General features: G+C 45.3%; 1 protein-coding gene across 1 annotated transcript in view; it reads right to left on the bottom strand.

Moving 5' to 3' along the window:
- Positions 1 to 11,334: 11,334 nt before the first annotated feature.
- Positions 11,335 to 16,536, bottom strand: part of T265_15072 (hypothetical protein) — a gene marked incomplete at both ends in the record, with an annotated part of 30,416 nt that continues 25,214 nt past the window's right edge. Inside the window, one exon of the mRNA XM_009176470.1 lies at positions 11,335 to 12,184. Within this exon, the coding sequence (XP_009174734.1) occupies positions 11,894 to 12,184 (291 nt within the window). The remainder of the gene's footprint in view (positions 12,185 to 16,536) is intronic.

Here is a 16,536-nt window from a genome sequence, read left to right as displayed (position 1 = left end):
GTGTTCTGTAGTTACCCGTGGAGACCTGTGGAGCTCACCTGACTTCCTGTACGTGTGTGTGTGTTTGACCGAGTTTCATACCCGTTTATTGTGTGCAGTGTTTGGTTTGATAATTGCACGAACCTGAATACAACTTGACCTGATGTGGTTGAAGTTCGTAAGCCTGGCGCGTGACACAGGTGGCATAAACAAAAATCGATGGGTTACTGTAATGTACATGTTTTCGACTAAGGTTGCAAGTGGGACAGGATTTGTTACGTGATTTGAGTTTGTGGCGCTTGATCCAGTGTGTGGCCACTACAAATACTCTCCCCCTAGCGAAGGAGAAAAGTAGGCGTTGATTAAACGGTAGGTGATGTTAACCTGTGACAAAATGGTCCGGCCATTGGATGTATCTGCCAGAGCGGGTGATGCGTTGATTATCTGAATGGGTGGCAGGCGAGACAGGTGGAGACGTTGGAGGATGTGATAAATTTGTAAAACTAATCGGTGTTTTCAGTCGGTGTAGGAGTACTGGATTCCATAAGATCAGTGAATGCCAGTTTAGGGCGTTCATTGGATATGGTAGCAGGTTTGTCGAGTAATTGGACAGTGAAGTGTTTTTCAGAACGGGGGAAAACACAAAAAGAACCATCGCTGTAAACGCGGTTTAACGCAATCGTAACGCATAAACACATGGGAACAAGTTGCAAGGTCTGAGGTGATGTAAGATTGTTTGTTCGGTGTCAGCAATAAATAATAGCGTAGTGAAGGTATGTGAGCCTTTAAATAAGCTACGCAAGTGGCAGGGTCGGTAGGAGATTGAGGGTTTGAGGTGAAAAATTGGCCTGGGATACGGAATCATGCCAAAAACTAATTTTGCTGGTGAGCAACGCATGGAAGCACAAAGGATTGTGCGCCAATGTAGGAGTACCAAGGGTAACCAATCAGACCAGTTAGTGGAGCTGTTTTTTTTACTCGCAAATCGGTCTTCAAGTGTAAGTAAAATTGTTCGACTAGACCATTTTCTTGAGGATGTTATGCCGTGGTGCGAATGCGTGTGCATTCTAGCAGTTCCGTGAGGCGTTGAAATAGATGGGATTCCAGTTGGGAACCACGGTCGGTCGTTATAAACGAAGGAACCTCGAAATCGGTAATCCCGAGCGATAGGCTCGGTAGAAATATCGCAAATGAGGATAGCTTGAGGCCATCGTATAAAACGATCAACACATATGAGAAGATAGGAAGAACTGTTCGATATCGGTAGTGGGCCGACTATATCTAGATGGACATGGTCGAATAGTGAGTCTGGTTTGGAGAAAGTGTCACTGGGTGAGTGAGTATGCCGGATAATTTTGGAACGTTGGCATCCTAGGCACGTTTTCGTCCATGAACGTACGTCTTTGTTCACGTAAGTCCATACAAAATCCTGGGGAATGAGTTTACCAGTCGAACGTATATCGGGATGTAAGACGTTGGGTAAAACATCAAAAACGTGGCGCAACATTGATAGGTGGAAAGCCGGTGTCGGGTATGGAGTGTATTTGGTGCAACTTGTAGTGGCACGTTTGAGGTGTAATGAAGACTCGCTTGGTGGCGAAGTGATAAGCTCATCTGTCTGTTGTTTAGCTATAATTAGGAGATCTATGGTGGGTGTTCGGAAGAGTGATTCTATAGCTGGACATGATAAAGCGTCAGCAACGATGCTAAATTGCCCTGAAACGTGGTGCATATCATTGGTGAATAGAGATAGAAATCAAGCTGACGTATTTCGTACTAGCAACTAAAATGTCCTCTAGGTAAGCGAACACAAATGGTAGACCAGGTAATACTTGGTATGTGAAACGCTGAAAAGCTTTGGCTGCATTACGAAGGCCGAAAAGCGTGCGTAAAAGTTAGAATAATCCGAACCGAGTGGTAATATCAGTTTTATGAGCGTCGTCTGGATGTATAGGGATATGGTGACAAGCTCGGAGAATGTCAACATGGGAAAACAGTGCATCTAATTGGAGAAGAAAAACCATGTAGGTGTGGGATGGGGTAATGGTCAGGTATGGTCACATTGTTGAGTGCTTGGTAGTCACCGAAAGGACGCCAGCCATTCTAATAATGTTTTCTTACGTACCATCTGGAAAGGTGAAGTCCACGCGCTTTGAGAAGGTCTGATGATGCCTAGTTGAAGCATATGCTGAAATTCATCCTGGGCAATCTGTAACCTTTCAGGGGCCAAACGAATTGGACGTGTAAAACAGGAGGGCCGCGAGTGTGAGTGTAGTGAAACTAGGCGTCTGGATGATAGGGATATGGTGACAAGCTCGGAGAATGTCAACATGGGAAAACAGTGCATCTAATTGGAGAAGAAAAACCATGTAGGTGTGGGATGGGGTAATGGTCAGGTATGGTCACATTGTTGAGTGCTTGGTAGTCACCGAAAGGACGCCAGCCATTCTAATAATGTTTTCTTACGTACCATCTGGAAAGGTGAAGTCCACGCGCTTTGAGAAGGTCTGATGATGCCTAGTTGAAGCATATGCTGAAATTCATCCTGGGCAATCTGTAACCTTTCAGGGGCCAAACGAATTGGACGTGTAAAACAGGAGGGCCGCGAGTGTGAGTGTAGTGAAACTAGGAATGTTTCGTGTTCAGCTGGTGAAAATAGTGTTTGGTGAGATCTGGAAATTCACTAGGCAGTGCATCATAAGGTGAATCGCCACTCCTAGAAACTGTTGCTGGATAAATTGATGGTAAAATGATATATCGTCCTCTAACAGATAGTAGAGTGTGAGCGTCGATGAGATGTTGCTATTAAATTGGAATCAACGGCTTATAAGTGGGATAAAGCTTCCAACTAAAAAACCGTGGCAAATAAGAGCACTAGGTGAGCAAACATTTGGTCATGTGACTGGCCTTCATTCAGAGGCACATGAACTAAGCCGCACTAATCAGCTTCCAGCGGATTTCGCACTTTGATGGTCATTTTGCTACTCTGGGATAGGTTTCATTGGGTGAATTTCCCTCCTCGATCAGGACAGCTGGGTTTATTAGTCTCCCTCGGAGAGCCGAAGCTATACTACCGGTCAGTGACTCAAATTTAACAATCTGCCGTTTTCTATCAGGTGAATAGCACTCGAGAACCTTAGAATTCACGTGTTCCTAGAGGTGACAGCGATGGCAACTTCATGATAAATGCGATGACAAATAAGCTTACCTGGCCAGCATAAGGTGCAGACAACTGTGAGCTTCAGCCTCCTGCTTGGTATCTGTCACAATAAATCCAGAATAATCACAGTGCTGTAAGTTTTCAACGAAGGGCTTCCGTTCCGTACTGGCAGACTAGTGAGGCCAAGCAACGACACCCTATAAATTGACCATGAGCTTCCGTGTAGGCTGCCGTGATGCAAGTGGGCATAGCACTAGCATTCAACTGCTGGTAGCTAAACAAGTGGACGATTACCTTACCCTGTGGAAGCATAAGGTACCAAAAACACGGGTTACTAACGCAGTTATTCAACCATCCTTGGCGAAGTACTGAAGCGCTGGGCCTCTTTCCAGAGACGTCATTTCGGGGTTTACAAGAATTTCACGAGATCCGTAGGCGTTGGCAGATTCACCCTCGTGTCACCCTAAGGCGTCAGCTGGATGCAGAAAACGGAATCCCATGAACAAGTGTATTAGAATGTTCTTCACAGAGTAGAGATATGCACAGATGTGCTTTACACATCGTAAGGAGAAAGCTACTATAAATACTATAAACAAACATATAAACACCACTTAAGCCGTTTTACTGTGAGCAACTTCGCCCATTTGGACTTGACAGCTAGTCCAGCGAGTAATAACATCACGAACCACGTATGACAGATATCCGAATTTTGAAACCAAACGCGGCCAAAGATACACAATATCAATTGGCTGTAACAAGAGCGAAGCTAAAATTCTTTGCCTCCCTCGTTTGGTATGGATTTGGCAATAATTGCGCCAGGAGACAAGGAGAGCAGCTTCATGTGAAAGCTAATATGAACCAACTTAATTTTTGCCTGGTAGATTGTTCCGGTGTTGACGGATAACCAAATGTCAAATCGTCTTGTACTTTAAAAGGTGTTACACCGCTTGTAGATATCTGCGCCTAGGCGCGCGCAATTTGAATACGAAATAGAAGACGCGAAAAATGTTTTAGTGGCATTGAGCAAGTGAAATTCATGCATCAGAATTGAAAAAAAGCTGGCGTCGCGAATGTTGTTTTGGGAATATCCACCTCTGCTACTGGAATTTGTTGGCAGGTTCACACTGGGTCCCTCGTAATGAGGACAAGCGCACATTCCAAACTGTCGTTTACGCCCTAGATGTGTTGTAACGAGTGGATTCCGGTATTTCAGTCTTATTAAGTACAATTTATTCATCACATGGACACCATTAACTCGAATTCCGTTTAGAAATCATGCATAACGGTGATACTTAAGGGTCGCCAGACATCGCCTTGGAGTTGATAGTTCCATGAAGCGACAACCCACCGGTGAATTTCGTTTGAAGATGCGATCTACTCCCGTTGCGGCAAGATAAGCGGTAATGGCCCTCAACTCATTCCTGATAAGCTTTTATGACCCATCCGCGTGTTTATAATCCGATACCTTAACTGATGCGGACAAAATCTGCAACGCACTTTCTACATACCCTACTTGTTTGATGGCAGGGACTGAGGTCCTAGTAAGTTTTCTTTCGTGTATGGCATCTGAATCACATGTGACTTGCTTCAGAATTTAAAAATGGCTGCACACGTCAGCATGGACTGTTTTCCTTCTCAAGATGAATTCAAAAGTTGAGGAATGGAAGTCACCTCACTGTTTGCATTGCGTTCTCATGGGTGACTTATACATCGTGTGGTGATTTGTATTGATCCAATCCACAGGCTGTTTCTCGTCTATGCTAAGATCGAATTCACTCGAGCTATATGAACAATTATAGGAAGAGGGAGTATATTATGGTTGTGTGAGAAGTCCCCATTACTCTTGAAAGAAATTAATATAGAATACTGGAGTAGAAATGTAGGGTGGCCGTCCTGAATGCTGTGAGTTCTTTGAAGACCGCCATCCGGTAAGGTGCTAAAACGCCAGAAAGACTGCTGGGCTAAATGGAGATTGGAAAAAAATTGAATTGCGCTGGTTGTGAAAGTGTGGTTTTACTGACCAGCAGTGAGACCATTTCCAGGATTTGGGACCAAACACCTTATAAACTCGCGAAAGCTACTCACTCAGAATTGCCGACGGGGATTAAATATCTGTAGTTGAGGCTAGCAACGTTATCTAACCTCTGGGTGGGACGAATTTGGAATAGACTTCACCTTTCTAGATAAACAGAGATGTTCGAGTTACTTTTAAGGTAACGTTTGCATATGATGTATTCTGTCTGCAATATGTGGTCAAATGATAATTGCCTCGAATTGCCATGGGAAAGTCAGGACAACAATATCGTGCCCTCAGCTAACTGCCGGAAGTGGATAATAGTATGGTAGCACAGCGGGAAAGCGGTCGAGCCCAATACGGATGTCATTCATTCGCTTTCTGCCCTAGACAGTGAGTCGAAATGGGTATAGCTAAGGAGCGGAAAACCTAGACTAGTGAAAACAGAAATAATATGAACACTTTTGAAGGATCGGAGCAACAAAAGAGAATGACATCGAATTTGTCGAAACAGATAGTGACAGCCCAACCAATGAATTGACTTATGGAGACTAAATATACTCCTGTAATTGGTTCTTATACTGATCTTTAGGCAACTCAGCCTAATCACATATGATGGTCATGTATTGGATTTACAACCTTATTGATTGAAGACCGAAAAGGTTCGTCTGTCAACACGTTTTTTTGAAGCACAACGCAACAAATCTCGCTAGTGAAACACGACAGGTATGTTAACACGACCTAGTTCATTAGTGGTTATTTTTAGCCTGTTTGACTTTTTTTTTACTTAGGTGGACATATCGTTTGCACTAGAGCGACCGTGTTGCCACCTCTGAACTTCCATTACTCTGACAAGACTAGCCCAAGATACGCTGCATTTATCGGAGGAAATTTGTATGGATTTGCTCCTCATTTTGGTTAGTTATTATTGGGCGAATCCTGTACGAACATGATCTACCGCTTAGCAAAATATACCCCATTACCACCAACTACGGTCAAATATGACCCACTGTTGAGACTGAAATCCGCTAATTTGGTCATTAGTGTGTAACTTATGGTTTGTCATGTCATTTATGTCAAGTTTGTTCAACCAACACAAATTCGTGTGAGTACAGAGTACAACTACACCTGTCTGTGATCATTTATAAAAGGCATGAAAGTTGTGCCACGTTTCAGGAGATCCTAATAAGTCATGTTTTATTCGCTGATTCGGACAATGCAAGATATTTTCTCTATGAAGAGTTCCTGCTTAGGCATGCGGTCACATTCGAACATAATGCTCACTGTATGGTCAATGTTCCTCTTATCATTTGAGTGACTTCGCGCTACACTAATAAGGTATGAGGAGTATTTCTGGTCCCGAGGACAACTCGATTTAGCTCCTCATAGCTGAAAATAGACGATCCATAAATGAGTCTGTCCTTTTCGGACTGGAATGGAGGAGTTCAAGCTAGATGGTGTTACTATGACTTTTCAGATGGGATCGCTTCGCTTGAGCGTCCTGTACAGTGGTTACAACCTCATCGTATTAAATTGATACCCTGTACATTCTGTTGGTAATTTACCACTGGAGGGAAGCACGAGGTTCGAGTTCCACTCTTACTGGAGTTCATCAGCAGTGAATATCCATGGTGGTGCCTGTACTTTCCAGTACTCTCCCCTTTGGCGTGAGCTCATCAGAATTACTGCACCAGAACAGGGGCGACTGTTCAAACGATAATGATGTGCGTTCTACAAATCCCACGATCACCAAAAAACAATTCACTATATGTTCACTCATTTTCACTCACGAAAAACACCGGAGAGGGGCACTGAACCCAAGGTTACATCTTTAGCAGACCAGTGTTAATTTCTAACCCGGTTTAGCCCGTCGCCACCCGTCGTTCGCATCCTGATTTCACTCCAGATTACGTAGAGGACGGACAGTAACTATAAGAATACTGCTTCGTCGAAGGATCGCTTGGTAATTTGTCGGCACAACAAATGCAGTGGAGAAGTTCGGGCAACTTGTTGAACCAATCACACGAACTATCATAACGCACTCTTTGTAAGCTCATTTAAAAAGCGTGCATACCCGAGTAACAGACTGGCTGTCGGAGTGAACAAGTGTCCGCTGAGGGCATCAGAGCCCGATGCTGTGAGCGCAGTTGTATAATTGATTGGATACCGGCAAAACAACAAACAGCAAAAAACAAACACCGACAAAGCCAGTCTTGTATTTTCTGCACCCACTGTACACACATACTGGATGGCGGCATTATCGCTGTCGAAAATGGAATCAAAGATACCGCCAACTAACGTTGGTCTACTTATTCAAATTTATCTACTTTATATCTACTGTATGAGCCCAAGAAGTGAGTCTGTTGTACGGTCACATTGATTTGCTCCTGTTTTCTCCGACTGGTCACCATACTCATCGTCCACGCTTCTCTGTGCAGAATTGTTATCCCTGAGCTCACGGTTTCGCCTTTACTAAGTGAGAAGGAATGTCGCTGACCAGCTGACGTGACTAGTGCTGGTGACACTATCTAACGAAAACCAGGACTTTCAGCTTAACATTACAAGTAGTAGCGTGGTCAGCCGACGTCATTTGTGAAGCAACTGGATATACTTATGATGTACTGAAGTTCTGATAAATAGAGGCTCCTAGCTGACTCGAAGGTGGTTGAAAACGGGTCCCAGAACGGCAAGTTCTTTATACAAGGAATGTCTTCACCATAACAATAAGCGTAGTGCTCAAATGGCCACTGAGAAAATTACTACGCAAACGGTTTGCTCCTGACACTTTCTGACACCCCTTTCATTCACACATGTGGACAGTTAAAAACCGAATTTATCGTGCGCGACATTAGACAGTGTTCGCTGGAACTCAAGCTATCCGTCCTTTTCCGTCACTGAGCTTTTATCACGAGTTTGGACTAACCTAGTGTCCACTCCGTCAGGAACGCCAGAAATGGAAGACTGAGGGACTATTGTGGACCCCAGTGTTCCACGTGACCAGTTTTTAACAAGAACATTAAATCTAAATTCAGTAGGACATTGGAGAGCTCTTTCATTCCCTTTGGGGTTCACCTTCCCTGCACATACAGTGGTTCGATGGGTTCTCTGTGCTTGCACACCCAAAAAAGCTCCATCCGTTAGTCCAGCAACGTGCGACACTTTGACTTACCGAATGATAATGAAGTCAGCGCGTGCTGTCATGTTGTTTTGCCGACCGCGACCGGTTAGTGTGTGGTCAGCTTGTATGTGAGCAAGAACTTACCACAATCAATGTGGGTGAGAAATGGTGTTTCATGTAGCTTAACTCTGCAATACTCGAATGCGAGAAACTTGTCTACCTTTGCTTCACTGTGTGTCTTCGCACTCTACTCCCTCTTTGTCAAAAAAAATTCCATCTAGGTGACTCAATCTAGAAAGAGACAAGTAATACAAGCCCCAATTTTGTTACAGCATACATTGGAATCGTTAAAAAACAGCTTTGTCGAATTGAATTTGTTGCAACCAGAATCCTGCATATCTCAATACTTTCCAACATTTGATAAAAACTACTTACATCAAGTAACACTAAACGAAGAAAAAACTTCAGGATCTTCAGGGTTCTCAGAAAGCTGACAGATGACTAATAACACGGGAGAGTGTTATCTGTCCGAAGCCATAACACCCGGTTACCAGAATTACTGCGGAACATACTGGAAGCCTTGCGGAGGTCACTTGCTCGGAACTTAAAAGTGGTGACCATTTATTCGGGAAGTCTCTGAGGAAGCAACTAATCTTTGCTTCAATTTACACGGAACAGACGCAATCGCAAAACTGAAGTCTTGACTAAGCGGCACACAAGTGTAGCACCTTTTTGTTCAGACGCTCGATCAGACGATATTCCTATATTGGATATTACAGCATGAAGTGCTAAGTATCCGTTGTGTTGGGGCTCTCGATACGGAGCTCTGAGTCACGCATGGGTTTGAGGATCCCGAATATCAAATGGAAGAATTGGGTTCAGAAGCCTACGGCAAGCAAAATAGTACGACAAACAGTTGTCCCCATTCGTGACATCAACGAGTGCGCATGCCTGTCAGTGGTTGGCGCATCGCAATTTCAAGGTCCACAAACCAGGAAACAGCGATCCGAACGGCGGCTCCGCAATGTGCGTTGCGGTCGTCCCTCCCGAGGCCAGTTCCGTGATTCTGATTGGCAATGCGGCAATACGGATACTAAATATTGCTCGGTTGTAGACCCCTTCGGTGTCTAGCTGCCATGCCGCCAGAAGAAGGCACGAGGGCTGGGATTTTGCCCGGTTGGCGGAGCCTAGACAGGGGAAGCCGAAAGGCAGAAGTCGTGTTCGAACCACGGACATTCCGGTCAGTAACTTCACGCTCTAACCACCGAGCCATCTCGCCCCAATACGGATATTGCGACAGAACACATCAGAGCGGACCCGGCAATGGAGCACGAACACACAAGTGAGCGGGTCAGCGGCATCACACATGCTAGTATGCCAGTGTCAGACAGGACGGCCCTCGCGGTAAGGTGAACAGCGGGTATGGAGGAGCGAAATAGGCGAGCGGAGTAAACAAACGGATGAGGGAATTATCATGAGTGGTTGTAGGTGTCTGCAGGATGAGTAGGATTCCCGCTCACTCCTTGTTTGGACAGTCGCCTTCCTGTCCTTAATCAGTCATTCCGGTGAATCCACGACAAAGGAAAGCACTTAACTCCAGTTCCACTCTTGTTTAGCGCATCAGCAGTACATATCCCTAGCGGTGCTGGGTCCCGAACTCCGCACATCTGACATGAGTTAAGTGCTTCACTACTACTATAACATCGCAGGCTGGACTCCTATGAATTTCCACGTCTGAACAGTCCAACATGTCCACGCATGAGCGGTGATTGGTAGGCTCGACATCTGGAAAACCCAGTAACCTATCCTCATTGTATCGACCGATTGGCCAGCTTATCAGGACTTCCAATTCAGGCAGTGCCACACACGCTTGAAACGTGCTGGATTAGTGGTAGATGGTTGCGGAAATGGCAGACTCGCCAGAATGATTGCGCCAGACGAGAGTGACGTGAGTATGAATTGTCTTGACGTCAGGTTAAATATAATACATTGTATTTGCAACGACTTGACTAACAACGCTGATAGTTTATTTGTCTATGGGTCCAAATTTTGATAAATTAATGTGCACCCTTATAGCGATAAGCTAAAGAAGCTTCTAATAAACTTGTTGGATTATGAAAACTTTGGGCTCAGACCTCTAAGTATGCAACATTCCCAGAAAACGAAGCATTGAGTGCTTCCGAATGTTATTTTCATTAATGGACACGTTAATGAAATCTCATCGCACAACCGACCACAGAAACCACATATTAGAATTTGGGTTCCACCAAGCTGCGCACTGACGATGTCTCCTAGTATTGTAAAGAAACGTTCGCAAACCGATTGCTACACTTGGCAATCCGATCAACAACCAACTCAACAGTCATAGGCTGACCTGAACTTGGTTGGCTCATTGAAAGATTCCTTAGAGTCCCTTGAAATTGCGTATTTTTACATCCCCATCATATTAAGCCTAGTTTAAGGCTCAGGGTTTATCCGAATCCTTCCGCAGCCCGCGAAAACGGACATTAAACGTGTCATAATTGTTTACACTACCAGCAAAACGTCATCAAACGGTCAACACCAACTTACATATTGGGCTAGTTGGTGTTCGGGCATTGGAGCCAGCTAGCATTCGGAGCATTCGCACAACTAGGGGCAACACCAAGTTAATGATAGCGCACCAGCCTATCCCTTCACGATGCAATAAGGTTTGGGTACAGTGGAACAGTTCACCAACCACAAGCCACGTATGCGTTCCAGTCGTTACAAATGTATTTGGGGCAGGTAGTCAGTCCTGGCTTTCAAGTGACCCGGTTACCACTAAATACAAATGACCATGGAATTTTTTATCATATGACCCAAGCGACAAGCTATATCAACAAAGTTAACGTGGCTGCCGGATTAGAGATGTTGGACCAAATCACGTGAGAGTCATCAGCTGGTCGCTTCAAATGAGTAAGCCCTAAAAGGTTGGTCGGATAGCGCGGGTTGTTCGAAACTGCTGTAAAGCCGCTTGTTTATAACCGGAAGGTATATCTGAGTTTCAGACGAAAGTGATGCGCGAAGCTCGGCACGTCAACCGCGAAATCAAGAACGAATTAGAACGACAGCTCCTTTGAAGAGTGAACGCGAAGCGCCTCTATACGAATGCATAGACAGTCCTGGAGGTTAACGAAAACTGTACACAAAATGAAACCAAATAAAACCTGGAGCTGCAGCACAATGAAAGTTCTGATTGCACAGACATAATAATAGCAGGTAACCAGTAGATTTACAAGTGGGCTTCAAAGATGGAAGTCAGAAACGCGGTTGAAGGCAGATGCAAAACAGCGAAACAACATAAGGAACTGGCAGGGCACACCCAAGGGCGAAGAGAAAGTAGAATCAAATAAGGATTACAAGGTACGTGATGGACGCAGTGTCCAACGCAGGCCCACATAGTGAGGCTAGTGCACCTGAAGTCAGTGACGATCTGAGTTTATAAGAACAAGGACGAAGTTTCGTCGTGCGACAACGATGGAGCCGCCAAAATGAATTATTCAATTTGTGAGCACAAACTGCCCAGTCTGATTCAAACCAGACACAAATACTGAGTTGACGAATCAGAGAACCTCTACTACAAAGCAAATGCGTAGAAAACTCAGTAGTTCAACTCATGACCGTTCTCGATAGGCTCCTGTGCTGTTTGTCGTTTCGATGGCGGAATCAAGTGCTTTGGCAAAGTGGTGGGAAGTTCATCCCCTTGGAGTTGTAGTTTTATTAGATGACAAACTAGGGCAAATTCATCCTCATCCAGATAGCCATCACGGTCCACATCTCCAAGGATCCAGATCTTTCGCAGAGTGCTGTTGGGAAGCTGTGATTTGATCATGTGACTTCGAGCGGATGCACCACTTATCTTCCCATTTACGGGATCCAAAGTAAGGAATATCTGAAAGGACAGGAGAAGAAACACATTAAAAACGCACGCGCAATAGTGAAAAAGGCTCTTCTAAACAGCTAAGAGATACAAATCCAATGTGAACTACTGACCAAATATGCTCTTTATGACGGCTAGTTTCAAAGGGTAAAACCGAGTTTGGATGATATCAGCCAGTACCCGCAGAATGTTGACTAACAGATTTTTGACCAGTGTCCGGGATTGTGCAGCTAAGCTCATAACAAACAAAACATGCAACAGGTCAGGTATAAAGCACATGAGCTTGTCAGCTAAACGAATGTGAATACCTAGATATGTTGTTCAAACAGCAACAATGGACACACAAACAGTCTTACGCAGACCTAGGTGTAAGGCAGCAAGTCTTTCTTCACTAACCAGATGCTGGTGAAAGCGGTGTCAGCACACGTCTGTTAATCAATGGTGTATAGTCACGTGTGCCGTTAGCACTTGGGGTCACAGATAAGTGAATAGCCATCACAAACTGAAGCACAGTAGAAAATGACCGGCTGCGCTGTATATGTACACTTCTATGCAGCATGGTGTTCAGACTACGGCCAACAGAGGATTGGCGTATTGAGAGCTACGCGAAAATCTAGGCCGTCAAAATGACAAGGTCTTGTCAGGTAAAGCCGCGGAAAAACGGAATTTCATGAATTCGTAAACATGACTCGGTTGTGAAGAGCTTCATCACTATACCTAACATATACAAACGAACTCTCCACTGGTGAAGGGACGCTGTACCTGCGCTATCAATGAATTGCACAATATGTAATAATGTACTCGTGACTTTCAGAAAAATGGGACAGACCTTTGTGGAAGAAAGATGAACGATTTAGGGGACCAAACGAAAACGTACTCCTACTTTAGCGGAATCTTCCACCTAAGAAGCACTCCGAAGAAACGGTACTGGAAATTCTCAAGTTATTGGATTATGCATATATTCTCTCGATATGCGAGAAACCTATTACCACAAAAAAAGACTTCTTTGCGCGTTGAATCAGAAAAATCCCTCAATAAACGAGTAGAAATTAACTCGGTCAAGTAACACTCCAGCAGGAGGTTAAAGTTAACTGAGTGAATTTGACGCATCTTTCCACACCGAAGGGAGCTGCACTCATTCGAGACAGGTCACGAAAGGGCCAGCAGGCCCCGAATCGTGGTTTGATGCGGTTCACCTCAGATTTCAGCCTAGGGTACCGGGTCCTATCTTCCTCTGCTTAATAACAAGACTACTCTACTGCGGCTTCGAAAAAGCCTAGCACGCTTGGTCTGGCTGAGAAGATGATAATGGAGGGGTCATATTTTACGTTTTAGCTGTCACTATACCAGCCAAGGTCATGGTAAGAGAATGACCTTCGATAAGGAGACGCAAGAAATAAGAACACACCACCGAATCGAATGAGGTTTTAATACGAGTAAAATGTGTGGCCTTCGCGAAACTATCCACTAAATATCCACAACCTGATCCCTCGAAGACCTTATTATCATCATCAGCAGCAGCTGTAAGGACTTCGCCATCTAGTGGTTATAGATTCTAATTCTGTCTACCGATGATTTGGGGAGGTCGGTAGATAGCTGTAAAATGGAAGCGGTAGTTGATGTAATCGATGCGTACATGGTTGTAAGGGGACTTTTTATTGGGGAGATCGGGAGGGGAGCTATGAATTGAAGGCAATAGCTTGGATGAACGAGCGCCACTGACGGCACGACTGGGCCATGTCCGACAATGTCTCTAACCATTGACGTGGCCCGTCTAGGGTTCTCCGGCAATGAACAGCGCAGCTGAGTTTGATGGTACTGGTTTTCACATTTTGCTACTCGCACATTGTTGAACCAACTCTGGCTCGTTTCTACCCTTCATGTGGTCGTCCGAAAAGAACCCTTCGAGGAAGTTGGTCGACTCGCATACGGTGTACATGACCGAGCCAGCACAACCTATGGGGTATAATCAATTCGCCTATTATGGTCGAGTTATCTCTTCCAAAAACCATTTGACATACTTCAGCAGTGCTGATCCGGTGTTCTCACCAGACTTGGGCAATGCTCCAAAGACACCAACGCTTAAACACTGAAAGTCTTTTAACGATCCTGACGCGCAGCGTAAAGGTTTTTGCCCCGTATAATGATATGGAGCGTATGACAGCATTCTAAACCCGACCTTAGACGGATACGTTGATGTCACGCCTACGCAACAGGTGATGCAGGTCCACAAAAGCTGTTCTGGCTTTCCCAGTTCGAAAAAAAATATCATCTCTCACGAGATTACCAGGACCACTACAGCTCCCCAGGTGGACAAATATGTACTAACTCAATCGGCTCGGCCGCAAGCATGGCGTTAGGGTTCGCGCCCACTCAGTCTTGCAGCAGCACTCTTCACTTTGCAGGTGCGAAGTGCATGCCAAACTGTGTGGCAGGATTGTTTAGATTATTTAGTAATGTTTACATTACCACGGCGTCGGATCCAAGAGGAGCTATGTCCTCTGTGTACTCGACATCTGTAATTGGACGCCCTCGGAGCACTGACCTCACAGGCATTAGAAGCTGGTAGTGAGTCTTCCGTAATTGTATCACTGACGAAGTTGAGTAGGAAAAGTGAAAGACGGCAGCCTTGATTGACACCACTTGATCTGGTGAACTCAGGTGAGAGCTTACCGTGGACATTCACACGTCCATGGGAATTGGCGTACAGCGCTTTAAGGATGGTAAGGAATTTATGGGGAGCACCCGTGCTCCACGGACACTGTCGTAGTACTCACCGGTTCCCAGAGTCAAATGAAGCTTTTGGATCAAGAAACACAACCATCGTTGGTTGCTAGAAGCAGTGCGTTCAGCGTTCAGCTGTAGCACCTTTAGGTGCCCAGCTGCCATGTTACCCGAAGGAAGCACGAAGGCTGGGACACTGCCAGGTTGCCCAAACCTAGACAGGGGAAGTAGAGTGGCGGAGGTCGGATTCGAACCGCGGACCTTCGGTCAGTAAATTCGCGCTCTAACCACTTGGGCCATCTCGCAGTGCAGGCACCAATAAGCTTTGTCAGATGGGTCACCAAGGATTCGCCGTCATCTTTGAAGAGGGCTGGACACAGAACGTCCGGCCCTGGAGCCTTCTGACGTTTCAGTAGCGATACTTCGTACTTCATTTCTTCCGACAGACAATTAAAGCTTACATTCCATTAACAGGTTTGAACTATCTCCAGAGACTGTGTTGCAAGGGGCCACCTGAATGTGTTTCGAAGTGTTCGGCCTGTCTTTTCAAGGAACATTATTGCGAGTAAATTAACGTATCGCGGTTAACACTCATCGTTTGGCTGACCGTTGGTTTCTTAGGGCCAGTTGATCGCATACTTTGGCATAGATAACGGCTGTTTCCCTTAGCAAAAGTCTTCTCCATCACTCCAGCTTTCGATGTGCACCAGAGCATTCGGTCTTTCACTGTTAGGGGTTCAAGGGATTTGAGTGCGCTGTCGTACTCGTTACAGGTATGGATATCCTGGCATCGTTCAGAACTAGCGATATCGAAAATATCCAATGGTCATTTGATTGTATCTAAGAAATCGGACAGGGAGCACTGAACGCTGCTAGCATAGCTCCTTTCGCATTTTGCCATGCTCCATCCGTGGTGGCTACCATTACAGGATTGGTTTACTGTAGAGAGAGTAGCTGAGCTAGCTTAGATCGATAGTGTTCGGCTATGGTAGTTCTTCGAAGGTGGTGGATTGGCATATTTCTTGAATTGAGAAGGCCCGAAGGGCTAGAAGCCGACACTGTAAACAGGCACCGAGAGGCACCGAGCTTGATTGAGCTGGATAACCGGACGGGCAAAAACAACTGTTCATTGGGATCCAATTCAGTGAAGTGCGTTCAGCCAAGGGACTGAGTGTGAATCTCACGCCATATATTTGATGAGTCACCGCTTCTGAATCAACGGACATACGGAAGGAGAAGTGTGAAAGAGCTGAGTTCGTTCTCAGCACTGCATACATCCATTTTAGGGGATTTTAGACTCTCAGCCTGGTTGCCAATTTGATATAGAGTACGGACGTGGAAAGTCCCTATGTAGCAGTGTTTAGTTTATTGTTAATAGGCAGTGGCGTGCACGAGGCACATCGGTCAGATAACTGACAGTCAAACAATCCAGAAACGTTTGCTTGTGTGGTGACAGGGGTTTCGGAAGACAACTGTGGCGGGAAAATGATACTTCCCGATTGCTCAGGCGGAGGAAGAGGATTTGGTTGAGGTAACCAATCTTGAGCCCTTGACTCAAAATCCTGACCCAGAGGGCACTGGGAACCTGTAGGGTTTTATTCGGGGACGTTGCCGTGGCCTCTGACTCAGAACCGCGAGGC

The sequence above is a fragment of the Opisthorchis viverrini genome (genome assembly GCF_000715545.1).
Source record: "Opisthorchis viverrini unplaced genomic scaffold opera_v5_340, whole genome shotgun sequence".
Lineage (NCBI taxonomy): Eukaryota > Metazoa > Platyhelminthes > Trematoda > Opisthorchiida > Opisthorchiidae > Opisthorchis > Opisthorchis viverrini.
The sequence above is the reverse complement of the archived record's forward strand: the minus strand, read 5'-3'. Positions and strand labels throughout refer to the sequence as shown.